The sequence below is a fragment of the Dysidea avara genome, chromosome 3 (genome assembly GCF_963678975.1).
Source record: "Dysidea avara chromosome 3, odDysAvar1.4, whole genome shotgun sequence".
NCBI classification, from domain to species: domain Eukaryota; kingdom Metazoa; phylum Porifera; class Demospongiae; order Dictyoceratida; family Dysideidae; genus Dysidea; species Dysidea avara.
Window position 1 is genome coordinate 12,637,563 of NC_089274.1, and position 24,639 is coordinate 12,662,201.

Consider the following 24,639-nt stretch of genomic DNA (forward strand, 5'->3'; position numbering starts at 1 on the left):
TACTAGATGAGTTTCCAAAAAGATGCAGTGGACATAAAATCACATAATTATAGGGCTACAGGGTTAAAACCAGGTCAGCATTGTACTAACCCAGATGACCAACTGATCCGGACTGAAAATCCTGGATCTGATCTTGATTAGTTGAAGTAGAAGCTTGCAATAAAATTATAGGTAATGTTATTGGCTGTGTTATAAGAACAAGAGATAAATGTGTAGATTCAGGCTATACAAACAACCTTATTCATAATTACTCTCATATGCAACAACTGGGCCAACTGGATGACATAACATTTTTGTGTTGTATTCTGAATGATCATTGAAGAGTAACGTAATATGAAAATGTCTATCTGCTTATATAGACTTTGTCAATGTGTGCTTTGTGTTATCCAAGCACTGAAAGATCAAAGTACTCTAATAAAGCAGTCATGTAACCTGATTCAAAACTTTCCCCATGCTTTTCCTTCTTTTGGAATACACTCACCAGCAATGATCTGTTTGAATTTACGCTTCCCATTGTCACTGTTGAACAATATACTATACAATGACCCAACCCATGCAGTTTCCATCCTGATGAACTAGCTACCAAAGGATTCGAAATTGTAGCTAGATACATTACATTAATTTCATGGTTTTGTTTGGAATATCACGTGAACACCAATAATCGCAATACATGACCAGTGAATGGAAGGATGGGGATCACTGAGCTCTTTCTTCATGTGAGGATCCAGGTAATTTACTTTGCTTTACAAAAGCACTTAGTTAAACTGACGAAACATTTTTGCATATATAGTAGTGATTGTAGCACAAGACAAGTATGTATATTCTTAGCATAACAATACTGCCAAACTTTGTTACATAATCTCCACACATTTTAGTTCATCCCAAACTGAGGGTGTAGCATAATTCATTTTAGTACTTCCACTCTCCTCTGCTACCTATCATTTAAAGTTCATAATAGTAAAATATATTATGAATTATTGCTCTTGCTATCTATAAGGCAACATAAACTTAATTATTAGTTTCTTATCCTCCAATGCTCAAAGTAGCAGTATGGAAGGATAGATTTGTGCTAACTGGATAGCTGAATTAGCTACCTTACGTGACTCAGAATGCAATTTCTTTGATTATTGTAGCTAATTACCAACTTCAAAAGGTGTTGTATGGCTACACTCAGCCACCAATGGAACAAAAATTCTTGAATAATGGCAATATAGGTTGTAAGTTTTTGTGGCCTAATTGTTTCCATAGAGTCGAAGTGTAAGCAAGCGATTATTTGGTACCAACATTAATACCCTGGATTCGTAATAATAATAATGTGTTATTAACTGTGTTAAATGGGCAGAAAATATGCAACTGAAAATGATGTGTAGTGGTCAAGACATGCACTCATGAGAGTTTTGCAGTCTAGGTTATGTAGATGTTACATTATGTACTGTCTTAAAATTTTGGAATTTTCGACACGCTTACGTATACATTTTCAAGCAGTAAACTTTTATGGATTTTCGCCATCCTGAAAATTTTATTCTCATGAATTGATAGCTAGCTGATTAACTTCATAGGCTGATTTATGAATTTCAATCATTTGAATTATTGTTTGATTAGTTATTCTCAACAATTCTACTAAACAGTATTGTGTACTTTTAGATATCTGAGCAGAGGCTGTTCCTAAAAGTTTGAATTACTGTATGGTCTTGTCTTTACACTACTGTATTGTGTTTATGGTTCAGTAATACTATTATTGTGGTAGATGGTATCATTAGTCCTGGTGTGTTATGTGGTAACCTGTGTGAAGACATTCAGTAGTCTTATCACTTTTTAGATGTGAATCAGATTTACTACAATTTTACTACTTGTGATAGTCAGGGACGGTTTGGTCCTAGTTTTAATCAATGTTCCCAGTATTATGAGTCAGTCAGTTCTCCTATATTTGGAAATCTATTAGAGTTTGAAATGAATGGATACCAATTGTTTAGAATACCTCGAACTGGTGATTACATTTTCACAATTGCTGGGGCAAGGGGAGGATATGGTGTTTGTTCACCTTACACAGGATTAGGAGCTGTAATACAGAGTGCACCAATGAGGTTTATTGAAGGAGACATGTTGCGTATACTTGTTGGTCACAAGGGATTGAGTCCTTGTGATAACTCTTCTCATCCACTTTGTTCATTCACATTTGACACAGACGTGGTCTTATATAATTGTACAGAATTATGGAGCTTTGATTTTGCAATTGAGGATGATATATACTTTCATGAAGGTGGTGGAGGAGGTGGTGGTGCCAGTATGGTGTTGAACCACAATACAGAAATGTTTATTGCAATATCACCTGGTGGTGGAGGCTCCTCTGCATTTTACAATGGCTCTGTTGAGGAGCCTAATGTATATGAGTTTCTGAGTGATGGTTTTACTGATCTCCAAGGTCTTGGTTCACCTGGTACCCGTGCAGTTGATTCTACCTTTATTTCTGGTGTTGGGGCTGGTTTCTTTCATGACTCTGAAACTTATTTACCAATAGATGGGTTTGCTTTGGGTGCCACATCCAATGCCGGCATAGGAGGAATGGATTGCACTTCAGCTAGTGGATTAGCTGAAAATATTTCATTTCCTTTTCCTGAAACTGTTGGTGGATTTGGTGGAGGAGGTGGTGCATGTGTTGAAGGTGGTGGAGGAGGTGGGTTCACTGGAGGTGATGTTAGGGATGTAGGGGAGTACCAGTTTGGAGAAGGAGGTTTTGGTTTTCCAACACTGTCAGAGACACTAGATCTTTGGAATCAGATAGGAACTAATGATGAGCATGGATACGTGTCATTATTATTTACATCTTGTGGGTGTACTCACAATTGTTCCTTCAATGAAACAGTATTCACTTGCTCTTGTAATGATAACTCTACTTTGGCTCCAGATGGGTTTGATTGTTATACTGAAGGTAAGGTATATTATGTACGTTTCTGCAAGTTGTGTGTAAGTTTAAACCTTACTTACTTACATCTTAATAGTTTTAGACCTCACCACATTCAAAACATTTCTACCATGTCATTATCATTACATTACAGCTGAATTAGCAAATTTTCAACAGTTACAAACAGTGCAGGAGACTACCACATCATATGGGACAGTCTCAGTGACATACTACCAGCTTAGTGCACCTTACCATGTGTACTCAATTTTTGACAGTTTGAATACTAGTGACCTGCCAACATTGCCTAATATCTCGAAACAATGTGGACTGCTATTGGTGAATGGGAATGGTGTGGCTACTGCAGTATCAGAGTTTATAGAAATGTATGGACATTATATATAGTAGATAAAATGTTCAATTGTGTATAAAAGTAACAATATATATAGTTAGCTTCTTAAGTCTTTTCTATATGGGTGTACCTGTTTCTGCTCACATTGCAAGACATGGGCTACGCATATAGCAATATCAATACTTAATTAATTGTTGCTTCTAATATAATTAATTTGTAATACTATTGCTTAAGATGAAACATTTTTGCCATCTACTTGGAAACTGTTTTTGTTTTAATTTTCTTTCCACAAGTTTCTTTGGTGTCCATCAAGGCAGAGCTCAGTGTACTAAGATCTAGTTTTGCAGGTAGTCCAAACAAAGAACTTCATGCTAAGTATGCACAGCTAGAGGCATCACACAGATATACGCAGTTATATGTTAAGTAGGCATGTAAAGTTCAAGAATCACTGCCATGTACCTGCATGGTTTAGTAATTTAGTGCAATAATATTATGCTTGGAACATTCAGATTTTACTTCTATTATTTTGATTTATTCTTATGTTCTCTGTAGTGACAAATCATCAAACAATAGTCGGCAACTAAAGTTACACGTAGTGTCAGGTAGTGTCAGTGATCAGTCTATTGTGATAGCAGAACCAGTTGATTTTTTACAGTCACCAATTGACACTGTGTATATACTAATAGTCAGTGTAGGGATTGAATGTAGACTGAACAGGCTATTCATTAATATGTCTCTACTGGACAACCAAGGTTAGCAGAATAACATAGTTAGTGTTCAACTGTACTAACAGTGTGACTTTTTAAAATGGTAGGGTTAAAAGCTATGAAATCAAAGGTGGAAGCCAAGAAATTGCCAATAAAAATTTTGTTACTGATATGCCAATGCTGTCATTATTATAAAGACTTAATAATCGCTGCAGAAGTTTTGTGGCTACCATCTTAGACTCTGCAACATTTTGAAGCTGTACCTTTTCACAGTTGGTCTCTTTGTTTTAATTCCAAAGTTGATCATAAGTTAGGGGCTTACTTTTACTTTTTAAATTGCACGACTGCATTATTAGACTATTTTGGTCTAAGTTCTTACATACAATTATGGTCAAGTTCCTACATATGGCAAGAATTGTATACATAATGTATGCAATTCCTACTTGCCATATGAATACTGCTGAACTAAGGCATGAAGTTGTACCATAAGGAGGGTTGAGATTGTGTGCTAGCTATAGGCCTGCTAAAGGAATGAGAAGGTGCAAAGGTTTTTCAGAGGGCATTTTTAACAATAGAATATGGTGGGGAAAAGATGCAAAATAATGTTTGTGAGTGCATCTAAAATTGCTTAATTTGTGAACATTTTTCTGCTAATGATCTAACTATGGTATCGCTTGTAAAAGTTTTTGTACAATAGAAATATTATAGGGAGAATATACAAGATAATATGCGCAAATGCTTCTAAAATTGCAAAGTTTGCCTTTTTTGTCTTTTGTGAATGTACGGTATCCCTTGTTTCATGTTTTTTTTTTCTTTCATCCCTACTCAAATCCTTACAGTTGTAAGTTAGTAGGAATCATTACATAAAGTACTAAAACAATGAAAGCAATGTTATACTAGTGTAATTAACTTATTAAACTTGTATGCATGTAAATTTATTTGTAGGTGAAAATATTCCAGCTACATTTCCAGGAAGTAGACGTGACTTAAATATTTATTTAAATGCAATATCTACTCTTGTTAACACAACCATGATGGTCTCAACTGAACAGCCACAAGACAACGATAATGGAAGCTCCGGGTCCAGCACTGTTGGAATAATTATTGGTTGCATTGCTGTCGTTATAATTCTGATACTTGGTGTTGCAGTTTTTATGGTCTGCAAACATTCCATTCAGAGACCATTTCCTAAAACAAAGCGTTCCAGTCAAAAAAGCTATAGTATTGAGAAGGACGCTGATCAAGTCAATAGTGCTAAAAGGTAAAATGTATCACAGAGAAATGTTGTACAAATATCAGATGTGTGCATGTTAAAGTATTCTTTCAAGCAAGAATACTTACTTATTTCTATGATGGATGTTTAATGGGAGCGTGTTGGGGGAGGGGGGTGCCATTTTATTTGGGGAATCCTGCATGATATGTATCAAAGCAAATATTGTTTCTTTATTCATTTTGTATTTGATTCCTGATTCCTTGTATATAATTTCTACACAGTCTTTGTGAACTATTAACATGTTTATATTCCAGAATTGATGCTGTTTATACAAAGCATGGAGACACAGTTATAACAAACCAAATGGTTAGCTCTCTTACTATATATTTGTGTATGCCATGTGAACACACAGTTAGTATACGCACGTATTTGTTAAGTATGTACCTGTGGTGGGACTGTGCCTATATTATGTACGCACATTGATGTAATCATTCTATATTAAGGTTCAGTGCATGTGACTTTGTACCATTGTTACACATGTCTAATTATCACCACATGGTAGCAGCGTAGCGATCAAACTTATGGCTCTAATCCATTTCCAGCCACTTGATCCGCTAAATCTCGAGGACTGGCTGCAATGGAAGCACCGTTTTGAGAAATTTTGTGTCACTTCTAAACTGTTGGATGCAGCTAAGCAAATCAACACACTTCTGTATGCAATAGGCGAAGAAACTGAGATGGTGCTAGCATCCACTAATATCACTGAAGAGGAATAACAAGTGTACAATACTATCAAAGTTACTAAAAATGTAGTTATTGAGAGAGCAAGATTTTATTGTAGAGTCAGAAAAAAGGTGGAGTAATTCATTGTTGAACTTTACTAGGCAGTCTTCAATCAGGTTTCTGGGACACGTCATTGACGATATTGGAATCCTGACATCAGCCATTACCAAGATGAAACCTCCACAACAATGATTCCAAACTGAGACGCTTTGTGGGCATGATAAGTCAATTTAACAATTTTTCTCCTAATCTTACATATCTTACTGTCTTACTTCGCAAATTGTTCAGACAGCACAACTCATGGACACGGAACCAACTTCAAGACCAAGTCGTTGCTAACATCAAAGAAGAATTGATCAAACCAACAATGTTAACCCTCTTTGATGTCAACACTGAGGTGGTACTGTTGATACCTTGTCCAGAGCTCCAGTTTCATCATTACAACCTGCAGGAAAAAGCAGGCCTACTTCTGGCATTGTCAGTTGGCTACTTACCAGCAAGTAGCCAATCTATCAATGGTATCAAGAAAGCACAAGCACCTGATCCAGTAGTTTACAATATCTATTACTGTATGGTGGTCAAACTGTGATTCTTCTATCAATGCAGCAAGAAATTCTACAGAAGCTCCATGAAGGCCATCAGGGTATCTAGCAATGCCACCTTCAGCCAGGTATTGCCAAACACTGTTATTGACAATTGCTGAACATGAATTCAAGATTCCTCTTCTTGGAAAAAGCCTTCTTGACTGCCAGATTACAAATGGCACTGACTTATTTTACCTAACAGTTCCCATTACATTGTATTTGCCAATTATTACTCAAGATTAATAGAACTGATCAAACTAAGAAGCTTTACGCTCAACTTTCTCCGTTATGGTATACCAGAACTAGTCATGAGTGACAATGGACCCAATACTTATCCAATGAATTTGCTACCTTTGCAAAACTGTTTAGCTTCCAGCATCCACTATTTCCTCAAAGTAATGGCCAAGCAGAACAGACCATCAAGAATCTTCTGAGAAATCAGATAGCTCCATCATACATGGCTCTACTTACTTATCATAGCACTCCCACCCATGCTGTGGTGTGATGTTTCTCTTGCTGAATTGCTTATGGATAGATGCCTTTGCACTACTCTGACCATGACTAGTGAACAGCTTACACCGTTATGGCCTTACTTATAAACAGGTTTTGTGCTTTAAGCACTAAGCAGCAAGACAGATTTTGACTGAAGTATGGATTACATCATGTCCGACTTTTACTTTGATGAGTACACGACACCAGAAAAGTCTCCATGATCTTATGTTGTGGATATTCTATACGGGGAAGTGAGAAGAAATAAAATTCATTTTAATGTGGTTCCTGACAACAGCCGCCCTTATTGCCATGCCAAAATGTTGTCTCATTGTCCTATAACCAGATTTGTTACCAGATCTACTGTTCAATCTCCAGAAAGATTTTGCAATTAACTTTAGAAAGGGAGATATGGATCGACTTATATTATGCACACACTTTGATGTAATCATTCTGTATCAAAGTTCAGTACATGTGACTTTTTACTATTGTTACACATGTCTAATTATCACTATAGTATGTACCATCACAGAGACCAGCTGATGAATCTGAAGTTCATGAGTATGATGAGCTTGTCTTTGGAGAAGAAGTATGTATTAACTTAAAAAAATACACTGTAGTTTTATTGTATGTTGTATGTAGCTGCGCTTTTTAAGTGCTAAACAACATCAATAAACAGTGTAGAAATAATCTGTATTTGATTACGTGCATATAAAAATCTGACATTAGTTCTTGTTATAGCTGTGTGGTATTTACACTATATGCAGGAGTGCATCATTCCTATGGACAAGGGAGCATGCAACTCCATACACTATACAGTACCACTCAAATGTAACGTTGTCTCGCAAGAGTGTGAGTGATTAAACAACTCACTAATTAAAGGGCACGGAACCCATTTCACTCACGAGTATTCATTCCGATTTGTTTGGGATGAATACTCACAAGTGAAATGGGTGCCACACCCTTTAATTAGCAAGATTTTAATTGCTCGCACTCTCACAAGACTATGTTACATTTGAGCAGTATTATGTTAACAAGACGGGTGAAATTCAAATGTGGCATCTTGTTGACATATATCATCATAGTTACGTTATTTTTATGTGTAACAAAGATACACAGAATGGGCTGCTACTCTGTTGTGTGTGAAGGCAGTAAAGCTGTTTCAATAAGAAGGCTGTTGAGTCAAAGGAAAAGCTTGGAATAGTCAACCGAAGTAATTTTTTGTCACTAGCAAATTGTGCTACATTCTTCTGTTGTACTATTCAGCTTCATTACATCCTGCCAGTAACATGATGTACTCAAGCATGCACCTCCTTATAATGTCCTAATAAATACCTGGAAGTTATGTTTGAATCTTGCTGTTTATGGAAGTTACATGCTCTTTTGTCCATAGGATTCGATCTCCTGATATATACAGATGCGTATTTTGTAAATCATCAGCTTAAGGTACATTTTAAAGGTTGATATTGGCAGGATTTACGGTGTGGGCTTAATTTTTAAAAAATCACTGAATTTTGGCATAGTACGTTATGTGGTTGGTGGTACTACATGTATGTCTACTGCATGTGCAGTAATATATCAAATGTGACCAGATCAGTAAAAACCGGTCTTATTGCTCGTTTCAGGACTATAAACTTATAGCCACATGAATATACTATTGAATTTCACACCATAATTAATTAGTATGCTTTTGTATAGTGTAGCCAAAAAGTGGTGTGAAGTGCTATAGCAGTTTGGTCAAATAACTCTGTGTAGTCAACTAAAGGTCATTATACTGTATGACACTGTTTACAATAAATTTTACTTATGCAGGATGGTGTGGCTGAGCCAGAGAATTTTAGGATATTTGAAACACTTTGTGGTGTTAGGGCTCCAGAATGTGATTATCTACTATACAACTTATCAAGAAAATCTGCAGCAGTAGATGAAGAGGTTTGCACATTTTTAACATAAACATGCTATTTATATGTATTAGCAATGTATGAATTGTGCCTTTGTGACTGCTTACTAGTTGTAAATAGCTCACTCAAACATCTAAGGCTGTTACAATTTAAAGCTGTCAAAAATTACACGTTTGCTAACAGTTAATCACTCGGTATTCATTGTTTTGACTAGTGCTCCTTCTTCAATTACACTGATATTTCTTCAATTACATTGATATTTCTTCAATTACAGTGTATATGTGTACATGCATAATCAGTATAATTTTTAAAAAATACAGAAATGGACGTATTCTCGTGACCAACTAATTTATTTGAGAGAGTTAGGAGAAGGGAAATTTGGTAAAGTGCTACTAATGAATGCTAAGGTATGAATATTGCAGCTGTATGTATGGCATGTCAGTCTAGTGTAATAAAAACTCTGTGTAGACAAGTACATCTAATAGTTGTAACATGGGCATGAGAGCTTTGCCTGATATGTATGCCCGACTGCCCAAGGGCCATAGGCCCTCGGGCAGAGGGCATACATATCAGACTAAGCCCGAATGCCCCATGTTACAACTAATATGTAACACTCATCAAGCTGATAGCCTGTACAGGATGATCAATCACCCAAGCCATTACGAGTGCAGTCACTGGATGTATTATATATGCACACCTAAAATTTTTGATTATGGCTCAGCAGCTAGTATGTTCTGGTTACGTTCAGTTATGATGAACGGGCATATCCTAGAGATATCATGGAGAATTTCGGTTACGCGATTTTTATGTTTTAATCAATGTTATTGAATCGTTTATGAAAAAATTCTGAAGTTCACTAAAGGCCTAGATAGGTAAGCTTGCTTGTAGAGTGGTTACTCCATGCAGAGTTGATGGGGGCATGTCCGTATTCAAAATGTGCAGAAACGATTGGTGAATAAGCTATAGCACTAGTTCTCACCTTAGCCCAACGTTTTCAACTCGTAGGATGGTGAGGATAACAAAACACTCTCCCTCTGAGTGGTTTTCATAGCGAAAACCAAATCATGCATCCTAATCATGCGAGTATTAATCGATTTCCACAACCGATTTCAGCATCAACGTCTGTATAATCACTGCCCAGGCCTACATTTCATATGTAGCCTGGCTAGATGGGCTACACATGAGTGTAGCCCGGGCAGCTCCTTTGATCTGAGGTGTGAAAATATTTATATATGCTTAAGCAGTGGAGTGTGTTTCAATATTATGTGCTCTTAGAGCGCAGGTTTATCGAATGTTGTATCCATGTGTTCATAAATTTTCGTTGTTATGTTTAGGGTGGGATATGTGGCTATGATATTGATGTACCAGTTGCCGTCAAGACATTGTCTAGCAGACATATCGATGACTTGAAAAAATTTAAAGAAGAGGCACAATTGATGGTCACATTTTGCCATAGTAACATTGTCAGTTTGCTAGGTAATTTATTATCCATTAACGTTTTACTATAACTATGTATACAAGTACACGAAAAAATTTGGAATTTTTCAACTAGAGTAGGGACCATAGCACATCAATAAAAAGTACTGAAACAAGTTGGAGTAGTCCATGATATTAAATCACAGTAAAACAATAAGAAGTGTTATATCCCTACTGTGCTCAAGATACCATAACGGAAATACACAGTAGGGATATAACACTTCTTATTGTTTTACTGTGATTTAATATCATGGACTAATCCAACTTGTTTCAGTACTTTTTATCGATGTGCTATGGTCCCTACTCTAGTTGAAAATTCCAAATTTTTTCGTGTACTTGTTTTTTTTTGTAAATAATTTTATTATGACTGGTGAACCCACGCATACCAACACCGCGTGGCCCTGCTATATCAATTATCGTCTGAAAAGTGAAGTATCCATTGCGCTCGTTTTCAGCTATGTTCAACCCGTTACACAGCATTTCAAATCAAGAACTTTCCCGGAAGCACCTCTACAATCTACGCATACCAAAAGAAATGGTGCCGCACCCCAATTTTATTAATTATCGTCTGAAAAGTTAAGTATCCATTACGCTTTGCTGTCGGCTATGTTCAACTCGTTACACAGCAATACGAATCAAGAACTGTTTGAAAAGCACCTCTGCAATCAAAATAGCCACTATGAAAAATACGGACGATTTCCGTTTTGAAGGGAAGCCATCACGTGCTCGCACCAATCGACACCTTTCCCTGTCAGCAAAGATGAATGGGACACAAAGGAGGACACTGGTAAGTCCATGAAGAATGTATTGTACATACTGCAGTATGCCAAAAGGCACCTGTCGGGCCGAAGCGACGTTGAACAGTGAAATAATCAAGCCTGTAGCCCTAGCCGTTATCGAGTTACACTTGTCTGAAGGCATCAGTCAGTCAGTCAGTCAGTAGAAAATTCCGTTGAATAAAAAATTTGTAAAATTCAGTAGCAATTTGTTGAAAGCGTTTGGGTCGATCTGAAAGCTTGTTTGGGCTTAGTTTTACCTCACCAATACTGCCTCATCGTCGTAAGGGAAAATTGAGGTTGGTTTTTGGGTGATATTATTTCGTGGGCCATGCCTACTCCTTTGTGGTCCCTACTATACAGTTACTATCGTACTGTATGATAGTTGGAAAATATCATTTTGTATGTATGAGTTTTGGGGTCTTTTCCTTGTCTTATTCATTATACTGTAGATCTTGGTGATTCAAATTCAGTATTATACGATTAGTTGTGTGGTGTGTTTATGTGTAAATACAATTCAGAGCAATTGATACTATATTTGGTGGTTTAGTGGCTTTAGTGTTGTGACTCATTTATTGTAGAAATTATGACCTCTACTCTGAGGTATGGATAATCTGGCAGGGAAACTAGCTCCATTGTCATTTATTATTTGTGCGTTCACTGTAGGATATTGTGAATCAAGTGATAAGGATGAAGCACCATTGATGATATTGGAGTATATGCAGTACGGTGATCTAAAGAAATTTCTGTTCTCACACAAGTATGCAATGTAGTGTGTGCTCTGAATATGCATACACATATGTAGCATATAAGTGTTTTGCAGCAGATGTAAGAGAGTGTTTTAGTGATGTCACTGGTTTTTACTCTATTGGTTACACTGGATATGCCTGCATTTCCTGAAATTGTTTTGTAAAAGACATGGTTTTCACACAACGTGTGGTCTTCTTGGCTTCACCATATGCATAAGGAAGGAGGATACATGATCACTGCAAACTAGCAAAGTTTAATTAGGCTGTATGTGTGAAATGAATAGTTATAAAACAGGGGGTACAGGGAGAATGGGGGTAGCAGTTATAAGTCAGGCATCTGGGGGCATACCCCTTGGAGTAAAAAGTACATCTATCGCATTGTAAAGAAACGCATACATTGTTGGGGTTGCTGAAATGAAACAAAGATATTAAAACTCTCCGTGAACAGGAGAATGAGATTATATGTATATATATATGTATTAAGTGTATACACATAATCACAGTAGGGACCACAAGATATGCATTAACTGGATGCCTAAATTATGCTATAGTGTTAATGTGCATGTTAGCTATGTGATCTTATTACAGGCCTGATAATGATGGACATACATTAATTACTACAAAAACAATGTTTAGTTTTGCAGAAAATGTAAGTGTTACTTATTTTGTCATGGATGTGATTACATATGTAATATTTTAGGTGGCTTCAGCATTAAACTTTTTGTCAGCGCAGAAGTATGTTCATCGAGATATCGCTGCAAGGAATTGTTTAGGTAAGAACTGCTGCTATGGTATATATATATATATATCAGAGCCCTAAATTAAGTAACAGTTGTTTCTTCAGTATCACAGCAGAATAATCATATTGCAATATTGCAGTGGTGAAATAAAGTAAAAGCTATATATCTTGGAAAGCTCTCATATCTAAAAGCACCTTTATGGATGAGTCTTACCCTATCTAATGTCAAATTTAGCATTAAAGAAAATGATTACGGAAGCACAAATATTGAATTTTTAAAGTCGCCAAAACTCTGCCTACCTGCCAGCCTGGGTCACATATATGCTATGATACATGTGTGAATGTTCTAATACAATATCATGAGATAAAAGATAATGGCAAGGTGCAGACTTGTCAGAATCACGAAAAGGCACATGCCACAAATGAATTTGTTATTGTGGTGTGAAATGGTGGTTGTACGCTGCATAGTTTAGCCTCTAGCCTTGCAATCTAGTTGGTCTGGCAAAAACGGTAAGTGTTGAGAATGCCGGTTTTAAGTATTCGGTGTGTTGTAGCTCGCCAATGGTAGAAGCTAAGTGTACCAAATTTTCACACGATTTACACCAATTTCTTACCTTCAAGAGCATTCACAGTAAAAGGAGCCAACACTTAAGTTTCCCGCCATTTTAGATAGTTTATATACCAAGGTTGACTCTACCAGGCAAGCTCCAAAAGGGGTGGGAGAGGTGGGAAAGGAATTGTTATTAAAAATTAAAGAGGAAGGATTAGGGATGAATTAGGCCAAGTTATGAGCCATTAAGGTTTTGAAACTGACTAAAATGAAAGGACATTTACAGCACATGTCTTTATTCAACTCCACGGAGCTATACAGCCACACACGGCCATCCCCAGGCTGGCCAGAGCTCCATTGGGGCCCCAGACTGCTCATACAGATTATCACTGTACTTGGGAAAAGCAGCCCAAAAAAAAGCAGACCACTCAATTCTAGCTGATTTTGATTATGAAATTTGATAGTTCATGTAGCTTTGTGTTCTTGATGAAAAATCAAGTCTACTATCATGAACAATAAGACCGGTTTTGTCAGACCCAGTCACATATGCTATAACAAACGAACTAGTGTATTTATAACAAGTTGATGTTGTGCTACTTCTAAAAACCAGGCGCCATGCATGCAGCTAGCTAATTGATGTGAAATTGACCAACTATGTATTACTATTTTATTTAGCTAATAGGTTTTGGTTTTGCAGCAGTACATAACCATTTATTGTAATTTTGGATTTTGTAATTCATGAAATCTTCAATTACGTTTCTATGCACTGCTATTGAAGCGCTTGTCAAACAAATCGCTAATTTTATCACACAGAAGTATCTTTTATAGTTTGTCTATTGTGTTTAGTTCCCCAAATTCTCTCAACAAAGCCTCAAAGTTGCTCTTCATTTTCGTTCACAGACGTAAGGGACATGCCCTTTCAACTCGAAGGGATATGCTATTCCTGGTAGTCTACAAGGCTTGCACCATTGTTTTTCAGTTGTTAAACAGCTGTAAAACCCGAAGGGAAGGCAATTCACAAAGTCTGAGGAGAGTCGCCACACCCATATCTCAGACCACCAAAAAGAAATCACCTCAGAAAATTCACCTGTGCAGAAGTTTAATGCAGACTTCACTTCACTTTTACTTTTTACATGCAAGCTACTTTCATCATTAAAGATTTTACTCATGTGGGTGTGTAAGATCAAACATAGAGGTAGGCACACACACACACGCACGCACGCACGCACGCACGCACGCACGAACGCACGAACACACACTCGTTCACACTTCTACAAAAACAATTTCAGTAAACCAGGTGTGCACCTGGTTTAAAATTGAAAAATGAAGTAGGGATCCAAGCAATAAAAGTGTAATTTGTAATAAATACATATTTTTAATCGATTATCTGATTTATCCAAAGAGGAAGAGGTGGCACCAAAAGGCTACGCCTGCCCAAAGTGTATGTTGTAATACATCATTTATTATATCTTTGTTTCAATACTTTTTATTGCTTGAATCCCTACTTCGTTAATTAAATACATTAGTTTCTTTGCAAAGAGTACCATGCAAAAGCAGCCAAGCTGTGTAAAAAGGGTACGACCTTCAAAAAGCATGGGTGAATTAAATTGTGAAATCAAAGGTTAAATGGCTGCAATGATGTGGACTGGCTTTGAAGTTTGTTTTTACACAAATCATTGTCCTTCTTATCTACAGATGCAATAAAGATATATCAAACTAGTGCTCTACCAATACAGAAAAATAGCTACCTACTGATCTGATACTAAAGCCAATTTATACTGATATAATTTTGTGCTTGCTTGCATGTTTCATGGCTATATAAGTTGTAATATCAAACGGTATGGTAGTACTGTTTAAGTAGGGATTCCCTCGAAAATTTCGTGTGCCGCCAAAAATTCTGTCTTTAAAAGTCATCCTAGAGACATTTTGCACCACGAAAATCACCTTTATGGAATAGTACTAGTCCATATAATATAATTCATTTACAGGTGGCCGGATATAGAATTTTTTTAAATAGCCAAAACTCGAATTTTAGTCTGCCTGCCTGCCTGCCTGCCTGTCTGCCTGCCTGCCTGTCTGCCTGCCTGCCTGCCTGCCTGCCCGCCTGCCTGCCTGCCCGCCTGCCTGCCTGTCTGCCTGCCTGCCTGCCTGCCTGCCTGCCTGCCTGCCTGCCCGCCCGCCTGCCTGCCTGCCTGCCTGCTGGCCTGCTTGTCTGCCTGTCTGACCACAGTCGCAAGGCTAGAGGTGAAACAAAGCAGCGCACAGCTACCATTACACCACAATAGCAAACTTACCAGTGGGATGTGCCTTTTAGGGTTTTGATGAGCTTAGGCCCTCTGCACCTTGTCTTTTCTTTTATATTCAGTTAGGTTGCTTGTCTTCTTCTTTCATCCAACGAATCCATATTAAGGCGTTACTTTTCTTTCTTTCAGCAACATAATATTATATAGATGTTTCAGAGTTGGATTTCAGAAGTGCTTCAGTCCTGGCACTACTATAGAAGAGATATACAGTGCTGGTCACTGTAAAGTGTCATAATACTAGCTAGATATCTGCCTGCAACTCCACGATTGGGATTCCATTCGCAATCGGTTTGCGACCATACCCATCAAATAAAGATCTATATGGGTGGACTAATAGCAATAGAGAATGGAGACATCTAGCTATTTGCTTATCAGTAAACAAGATGACCTCACCCCAGCCCTTATTGGTCTAGCTAGCTGCACACCCTTTGGCTAACTTAAGATATATTCTAATACAACAGTCATGTAATATTTTCTAATAGAACAGTCACAAGTTACATTGTAGCTAGCTGTGCTACAGCAAAAAACTAAACAAACTAGTATTTTTTTAAAAAATTGTTAATTTAAAAATGAAGTAGGGATCTATGCTATAAAATTAGTGAAACAAGAGATGGATGATGCATTCTATTACAGCATAGCTCGATGGGAAAGTCCCTACTTTGGCACATTAGCTATAACAATTATTTTGTATAGTGCCAAAGTAGTGACTTTCCCACCGAGCTATGCTGTAATAGCATGCATCGTTCATCTCTTGTTTCACTACTTTTTATTGCATAAATCCCTACTTCATTTTAAATTAACAATTTTAAAAAGTATATGTATTGCCTGCATTTATTTGCAATAGTGTCTTATAATGAAGTAAATTCCTTCCAAGTTAGGTACCAAGACACACGGTAGTGTGTCGTGCAGCCCAAGAAGCCGGCGCGTAACACCCGTGAGTATATTGACAGGAAGAAAGAAAACGCAATTTTCGCACCTCCGTAGCTCTGTGCTGCCTTGACGAAACAAGATGATTTTTGCTGTGGACATTCCCTCCAACTTCAGTACTTCACATTCCAAATTTGAGCGAAATCGCTTCACGCATTCCTGAGATATGCGACTTCAAAAATTGTCTTAGTTTCTTAGTTTGTTTTTTTTTCTTATTATTTTTCTTCCTCTTGTCGCACACTTACAAAAACTGCTATAAAACATGAACGCCATATCTGATTGCCTTGAAATTTGGCGCCAAGAAGGGGGGTATAAAGGCGCATCGCTGTACCAACTTTGGCTGGAATACGATGAACAGGCAAAGAGTTATGAGTATTCACGAAAAATAGCACCAATATGTTGTCATGCCTACAAGGTAAACCACGTATAGGAAGAGGCTGAAAATCGGTGGGTGAATAGGTTAACTATTGAACCTCAAACCTTTTGTGGTTTGAAAGAAATCGAGCTAAAAACCAGGAAGATACAACGAAAAAACCAACAGTGTGTAACAATTATGCAATCAAGATTAGTAATAAAAAACAACTGCTTGCCATGCCTACCAGATAAACCGCTTGGGGTAATACTTTGAAAATCGTTGTACAGATGGAGTAATCATCTTAGAAAGGCTCATCCATGGTGTAGAAGAATCAGACTTAAAGCCACGGAGTTATAACACGAAATCAAACTTGGTGCAGCAAGTGCGAGATCGAGATACTCTAATAGAGCAGTCATCCTAATAGAGCAGTCATCCTAATAAAGCAGTCATCCTGAAGAGAATTCAAGAGATCAGCTAGAAACAAGTAACCTGTATAGAGATCAGCTACAAACAAGTCACCCTGTAGAGAGATCAGCTACAAACAATTCACCCTGTAGAGAGATCAGCTAGAAGAAGTTACCTTGTAGGGAGTTTATGCAACTATGGAAAGAGATAGTTCAGCTAGAAGAAATCACCTTGTAGAGTTCAGCTACAAAGAAACCACCATGTAGAGAGTTCAGCTACAAACAAATCGACCTGTAGAGAGATCAACAGAAGAAGTTATCTTGCAGAGAGTTCAGTTACAAAGAAACCATCATGTACAGAGTTCAGCTACAAACAAATCTTCCTGTAGAGAGATCAGCTAGAATAAGTTACCTTGTAGAGAGTTCAGCTACAAAGAAACCATCATGTAGAGAGTTCAGCTGCAAACAAATCACCTGTAGAGAGTTCAGCTACAAACAAATTTCCCTGTAGAAAGATCAGCTAGAAGAGGTTTCCTTGTAGAGAGTTCACCTTCAAACAAATCGCCCTGTAGAGAGATCAATAGAAGAAGTTACCTTCCAGAGAGTTCAGCTACAAAGAAACCATCATGTAGAGAGTTTAGCTACAAACAAATCTCCCTATATAGAGAGATCAGCTAGAAGAAGTTACCTTGTAGAGAGTTCAGCTACAAAACAATTCACCCTATAGAGAGAGCATCTAGAAGAAGTCACCTTGTAGAGTGTTCAGTTACAAAGAACCACCATGGAGATTTCTGTAATCAATATAATATTATGTATTATATATATAATTTGTACATTTACTTATAAAATATTTAAAGTACATCTACTTCATCTTTTCTTCTTCCTGTAGTAAAGAAAAAAAGATAGGTTAAAAAAGTCCCAAAGCCGGCTATAGGTCGGCTTTGGGGTATACAAATACAAAAAGAAATGAAATCTAATCCAAAACAGCCAGGCAGTAAAAAAAAGTGTGCGGCCCTCAAAAAGGCTATGGTGAAAAAAGATGTGAAATCCAAGGTGGCGGCCAAGAAATGGCTGTGATGGTAGGTTAATGGTAAAAATTTTAATAATGACAATTCAGGTAAATTTGTGAAGCGGTACAAAATTCACCTGAATTGTCATTATTAAAAATTTTTACCATTAACCTACCATCACAACCATTTCTTGGCCGCCACCTTGGATTTCACATCTTTTCACCATAGCCTTTTTGAGGGCCACACACTTTTTTACAGCCTGGCTGTTTTGGATTAGATACTATTTGTCTATTAAGATTTTGCAGTGACTGTTCTATTAGAGTATCTCAATTTTTCATGCGAAGTGTGATAAGTTGCAGTTGCTCAATGTTTACAAAGCAAACCTTGCACCTTTTATGCTAGCATACAATTTGCAGCCTTTTGTCACAAGTTTTATTAGCATAGCACTTATTATGATGATTATGATGATGACAATTGTCACAAATAGGTCTTAATAGTAGTGTACTACCCCGCCGATCTGTACCAAAATGGCTATGGCATCGGCTTTGATTTGATGGAATAGTAGAGAAGTTGTAATAGTATTGTATTACAGAAAATATAGAATGCACACATTTTTATGAGAATTTCTAATAGGACACACATAGAATGTTCTAGATCTTCCATTGATAGATCTATGAAATTATGAACTTTTACTATTGAGTAGATTTTAGCTTTTATTTATAAAGTATAAATTAAGTGAGGTGATCAGCTGTGATAGCAGCGACTCAGTCTGGGTGCTCAGTGTGGAGGCCCCTGGTTCAAACACTGGTAAGTTTTTTTTCCCCAACATTTTCATGCACCTTTTTTTTACCCATGGTGACTATTCTATTAGAGTGTTTCAACCCCGCAATTTACAGTTCTTTGGTTTTTACCTTGTAACTCTATAGCTGTCAATGCAATTTCTTTTAAACCACAAAATATTTGAGCTATGATGGTTAATCTATACATATACCGATTTTTAAGTTATTCACATATGCGGTTTACCCTATAGGCATGACAACAAGTTGGTCTTTTTTAGCACAAATAATCATTCATAGCTCTATGACTATTAATCAGATTTGCACCAAACTTGGTATATGATTGTGCCACAATACATTCTTAAAGTGCACCACAGCTCAAGACAATCGAGCTATGAATTTGCATTTTATAATGGTTTTGTAAAGTGTGTGAAAAGAATAATCTGAGCCCTCTAAACAAAGAAAAAGAACGAAGAAATTAAGCTGGATTTTGAAGGCTTATATTTTACGATTGCGTTAGGCAATCTTAATCAAATTTGGTATATAGGGTGCTGAAGGTGGTGGACATTTGCAGTATAAAATGATTCCAATTCAAGAAGGGAGTACAGAGCTATGTATGCATGAAAATTGCATTTTGTTTCTTCCTGTAAATATACTCACAGTGTGGTGTGCCGGATTTCTTAGCCACATGACACACTACCATGTGTCTTGATCTCAGAAATATAAAATTTCATTCCACCTAGATTCCTATTCCAGAATAGCATCCATATCTCTTATATGCTTTAAACTCTATGCATATATCACCAACAAAGTTGGCCCCCTCACTCCTTGTCCTGCTCTGCCACCACTGAATAGGAGTAACAAAAGCAGTTGGAACACAAGTAAAATCAATAAGAACTACATATGTAGCTTTAAAAATCCCTAATTGAAATTCATTACATTATAGCATTTTTTAATCATCTTTTGTGTGTACCAGTGTGTTATGTGTAGTTATTTGTGTTAGTTGGTGCTAGCTTAAAAGTGAAGGTGGCTGATTTTGGATTAGCTCGTGGCGTTCATGACAAAGATTACTATAGAGTTAAAGCACGTGCTTTGTTACCAGTTAGATGGATGGCACCAGAATCTTTACTTTATGGAAAGTTTACTTCAGCATCAGATGTTTGGTATGCTTTGCGTTGTCATTGTGAAATGTTGTGTACAGTAGTGGTCATTTTATGTAGGTCTTATGGAGTGTTACTATGGGAAATAGCTTCATTTGCTGTTGCAGTTCCTTATAGTGAGGTGGAAGCTAGGGATGTGGTTGAAGCTATCAGCAGTGGAAGAATTATTTTAGAAAGGTATGCATCATACAGTACAATAATACTATATAGTAGGGACCACAAAGATGCGGGCATGGCCCATGATAAAAGCATCACCCAAAAACCAGCCTCACTTTTCCTTGACGGCAGTAAAGCAGTATTGGATAGGTAAAACCAAGCCCAACCAAGCCTTCAAATCAACCCGAAACACTTTCAACAAGTTGCTATGAATTCTTTTAAAATCATTAGATGGAATTTCTACTGACTGACTGAGTAACTGACTGACTGCTGCCTTCAGATAAGTGTAGCTCGATAATGGCTAAGGCTATGGGCTTGATTTTTTCACTGTTTGACGTCGCTTCACTCCAAGAGGTGCCTTTGGCATACCGCAGTATGTGCAATGCATTCTTCATGGACTTAACAGTGTCCTCCTTTTTGTCCCATTCATCTTTGCTGATAAAAGTTCCAAATTTTTTGTGTACTTGTATCTGTTAACTTTATAAAATTACCTGCATTGTTTTGACTAAAGCTTTTCCAAATGGATGTAGTATCAATGTTACAAATAGGATGAACGATCTGTGTGATAGGATGTGAGGGCTACATGTAAATGCTTACAGCTTCTCAACCTGTAATTAGATTGTACCATGAAAACTAACAATAGCACTCATGCTTTTAAGGCCCTGTATGCATTCAGGCTCAGCAGGGTGGAAGCAGTTACGCTAAATTAAATTTGCATTTTTTGTGGTTTAATCTGATACTGATCCCCTTTCATTATAAAGTGTGTATGAAAGACTGGTACAGTAGTTGAGTATGTGTCAACAGTATGGTTTGTCACTTGCAGGGTAAATGTAATTGCCAACACAAGTTTAATTACATCCACAGACACATTCACACAATCTGAATTCTTGCCCACATAGTGGGAGAGGGTAACAATATTAAGCTGAAAATATTTCTTACAAATTGTGACTTATGGTTAATTGTGTTATAAAGAGGTTGGGCACTATGAAGGTACTGGCCCTTTTCAGCCAATAAATGTAACAATTGCCCACCACCAAGCCATGGGTATGGGTTCTGTATAACCACAAACACCACATTGCCAACTTATTATTTAGACTTCATGCGCAATAACATCAGCCAAAGTGTAATTATTGCCGTGCACCTCCTGTAGACTTCAGTGCTAATCTAGTGCAGCTATCATCAGCGTTTTCCACCATCAGTTCTACTGACATGTTTTGTAGTATCTAACTAATGTTTTCTGGTTTTTTCAACTAAATATGGTTTTATGGCTTTTATAGTCAGCAAAAGGTAAATCTTCATAGTGGTAATGGCTTCTTTACATAGTACACCATCCACTACTACAAGAGGAAGTGGCGAATCCATGCTGGAGGCTCTGATTATGGCATGTACCTTTCCCCTATGACATATGCTCAGTCTTGTAGTTTCCAGACTAGAAATTTGAGATGTTAAGGCTTAACTACAATTTCATGTAAGTTTTATCCTCCAACTTTCTAGGCCCGTCCATACCTGATGAAACAATGTAATGTGTTTTTCTATCTGTACATGTTTGCAGAAATAGTCAGTTCTATACTATCTGTTGAAACACTTATGAATGACTGAGATCAAGATTCAATCAAGGAGTTTTTGTACAGTGAATTCTGCAATCAAGATGCCCGCAAAAAGCACTTTTGAAAGCTAACTTTTTAGCTTTTAGCAACATGGAATTTATAGGCTTTAATGTTTGATGATCAAGAATCGAGGCTCTTTTTTAGGTGAATTTATGTGATTGTGGCAAAATTTCAAGAACTAAACTTCTTGATTCCTGTTGCAAGTGTACCAACTGGCGATATGGAAGTGACAATTGTGCCTACCAAGGTTGTGGGAACAATAATTTTTCCCCCATTGTCATTACGTATCACAATAATTATCATGGCATCATCACTGCAAATCCTGTATTGTAAAGAGAGGTAAATTACAATTTATAACTACTAGCACTCAATGACATAGAGTATACACCGAGGGGTCTGCAATGTAGCCAAAGTTTACAAAAATTGTGCACAAGGTTCAGATCTCCAGATTCACAAAAGATTCTGGGATTCAACAATTAAAGCTTCAGTGAGCACCACCAAGTAAATGTATAGTATCCTGGAAAATCCAAAGTTTTACCAGAATTTGTCTTAAGATTCAGAGGATTTGTGGAGATTCAATGGTAAAAACTGTATGAGATGTGGACCTCTCTGTATACAAGTGTGATCATCAATTATCTGTAAGGTTACTATGGATAATCTTGTAGCATGAATGTCAATAAAGGCAATGATATCAACAAGCCATAGCTATGTGTCTGTGTTCCTGTGTTCCTGTAATACTTAACTGTCTGTTACCATAACTTGAAATAATTTTTGTGGCTTACTTAATGTGCTTTTACATTACTAAATGTATAAGCTTGTCAACGTGCATACATAGTTACTGGTGGTTACTTATAGTAAAAAGCCTGCATGAACTAACCCTTCAGTACCTTACTAGTAAACTTGATAATAAAACAATTGATTTTCCCATTGCAGGTGTAGTCACCATGTGGGTTACTTAGTTGGTAACTTGTGGTTATTACATAAGACCTTGAGATGGTTTCTGTTACCCAACAGTTGGTCTCATCTCTCTAGCTTTATACCATATATGCAGATGATTTCTGGCAATAGTTTAATGATGATCTTCTGAGTAGATGACAGTAGATGAAGCACTGTACAGCAGTTTGTGTGTGATTTCATGTGTGCAAAGTGAATACACATTTTGAGTATTGTTTCATAAGTGAACAAAGGCACTATTGGTAGTATTGTGTACTGAGAAATGGGTCACAAATGTGAGGATTGACAAAATGTTTGATTTACATACAGTACTGGAAACTTTGTCAGTTACTAACTGTGACAATATTTTGCATATACTATAGTGCTGGTAATAGTGCTCTGGCATTTAGTGATATCCTAATCTTTTTATAATGCCCTATAATCTTTCATGATGAGACAGCATGAAATAATTTAATGAAGTCATTAGCGTAACTCAGCAATAGGCCAGTTTCATGTAAGGGAAAGTATTTTAATTGATCTTTTAATTGTGGTTGTGCAACCACTGGATGCTGTGGTTAGCCATAAAAATGTACAGAAACCATTGGGAAACGGACAACCACGGACACAAAATCTATTGTCACATAGAATCTAATGGAAATATCCAAGTTTTTAAAGCAGCACTGTAGACTACATTGATTTCTACTCCCTGTGGTGTTTGTCTGCTGTAAATATGCTAAGCCACTAGCGAGTTATGAGCCAATAAAGGTTAGAATGTGTGATAAAAACGTTTTCTGGAGATGAAACACACAAGCAGCTGCTTGTTATTCTTGTTTACCAGATGTACAGTACAAGAGCAAGCTGTACTATCACTTGGATGATGTATCTGGGCTCCCTGAACACGCTGTTAACTTATTAGCTCTCATGCCAATTCAGCGCTTTCCTGCGAAGCGATTCCCAACAAAAACTATTGTTAAGATTTGTTGAAGTTCCTATGTTATTTTCTGACTTCGAACTTACAAATATCAGCTGTGGAAGGCCTTGTCTGGTGACATTTCTAACTTCACCACCCTATTAACTCGAGCATCTTTCGTCCTATTCACAGCGGACAACCACGAAACGAAAGAGAAATCAATGTAGTTTCTTTCCATGTACAGAAAATTAGAACATACCGTATACTTTGTAAGTTACCGAAGTTTTACTGCCGGTTATCATCGTTTTCCCAATGGCTTCAATACATTTTTATGGGCATCCACAGCATCCAGTGGTTACGCAATAGACAATTAACACTGATTGCATTCTTAAGGCCTTATGTGAAACTGGCCTATTATCGACCATCAGTTATTATCGACCAAAACATTTAACTTATTATCACCTATTTAATTGATGAAGCTTTTACGGAGAATCTGTAAATAATAAAAAATTCACATACGTTTAGCTGATACATGCTACAATGCCGAAACGATCTCACGGATTTAGAGCCCGAAGCAATGCTGCTAGACAAGAGTGGAAGACCAGGAAGGCGAGGTTGAACACTAGTGATTCAAATGAGTCCTCAAGTAGACCTTCCCGTGACTACACTGAGACTGGTCCGCCTAAGAAGCGTAAGCAGTGGGATGAAACCTCGATGATTCGTGCTATGGAAGCTGTGAAGTCAGGTGAATTGAAGGCGAATCAAGCTGCCAAGGAGTTTTGCGTGCCTCCAACCACCTTGAAAGACAGGATTTCAGGTCAAGTAAGGCACGGAAGGAACCCAGGACCTGAGCCATATCTAACCAATGATGAAGAAAGTA

General features: G+C 37.2%; 1 protein-coding gene across 2 annotated transcripts in view; it reads left to right on the forward strand.

The window, feature by feature from the left end:
* LOC136249429 (leukocyte tyrosine kinase receptor-like) overlaps positions 1-24,639 on the forward strand; it is a 28,420-nt gene that overhangs the window by 780 nt on the left and 3,001 nt on the right. The window contains exons 2-15 of one of the 2 annotated variants that reach the window (XM_066041434.1): positions 1,820-2,929; positions 3,057-3,285; positions 3,804-4,003; positions 4,904-5,219; positions 5,486-5,537; positions 7,545-7,616; positions 8,840-8,959; positions 9,249-9,335; positions 10,263-10,404; positions 11,847-11,940; positions 12,518-12,578; positions 12,630-12,702; positions 19,997-20,156; positions 20,214-20,330. In XM_066041434.1, coding sequence (XP_065897506.1) covers positions 1,820-2,929; positions 3,057-3,285; positions 3,804-4,003; positions 4,904-5,219; positions 5,486-5,537; positions 7,545-7,616; positions 8,840-8,959; positions 9,249-9,335; positions 10,263-10,404; positions 11,847-11,940; positions 12,518-12,578; positions 12,630-12,702; positions 19,997-20,156; positions 20,214-20,330 — 2,833 coding nt within the window. The remainder of the gene's footprint in view (positions 1-1,819; positions 2,930-3,056; positions 3,286-3,803; positions 4,004-4,903; positions 5,220-5,485; positions 5,538-7,544; positions 7,617-8,839; positions 8,960-9,248; positions 9,336-10,262; positions 10,405-11,846; positions 11,941-12,517; positions 12,579-12,629; positions 12,703-19,996; positions 20,157-20,213; positions 20,331-24,639) is intronic. The other variant, XM_066041435.1, reaches the window with a different exon arrangement.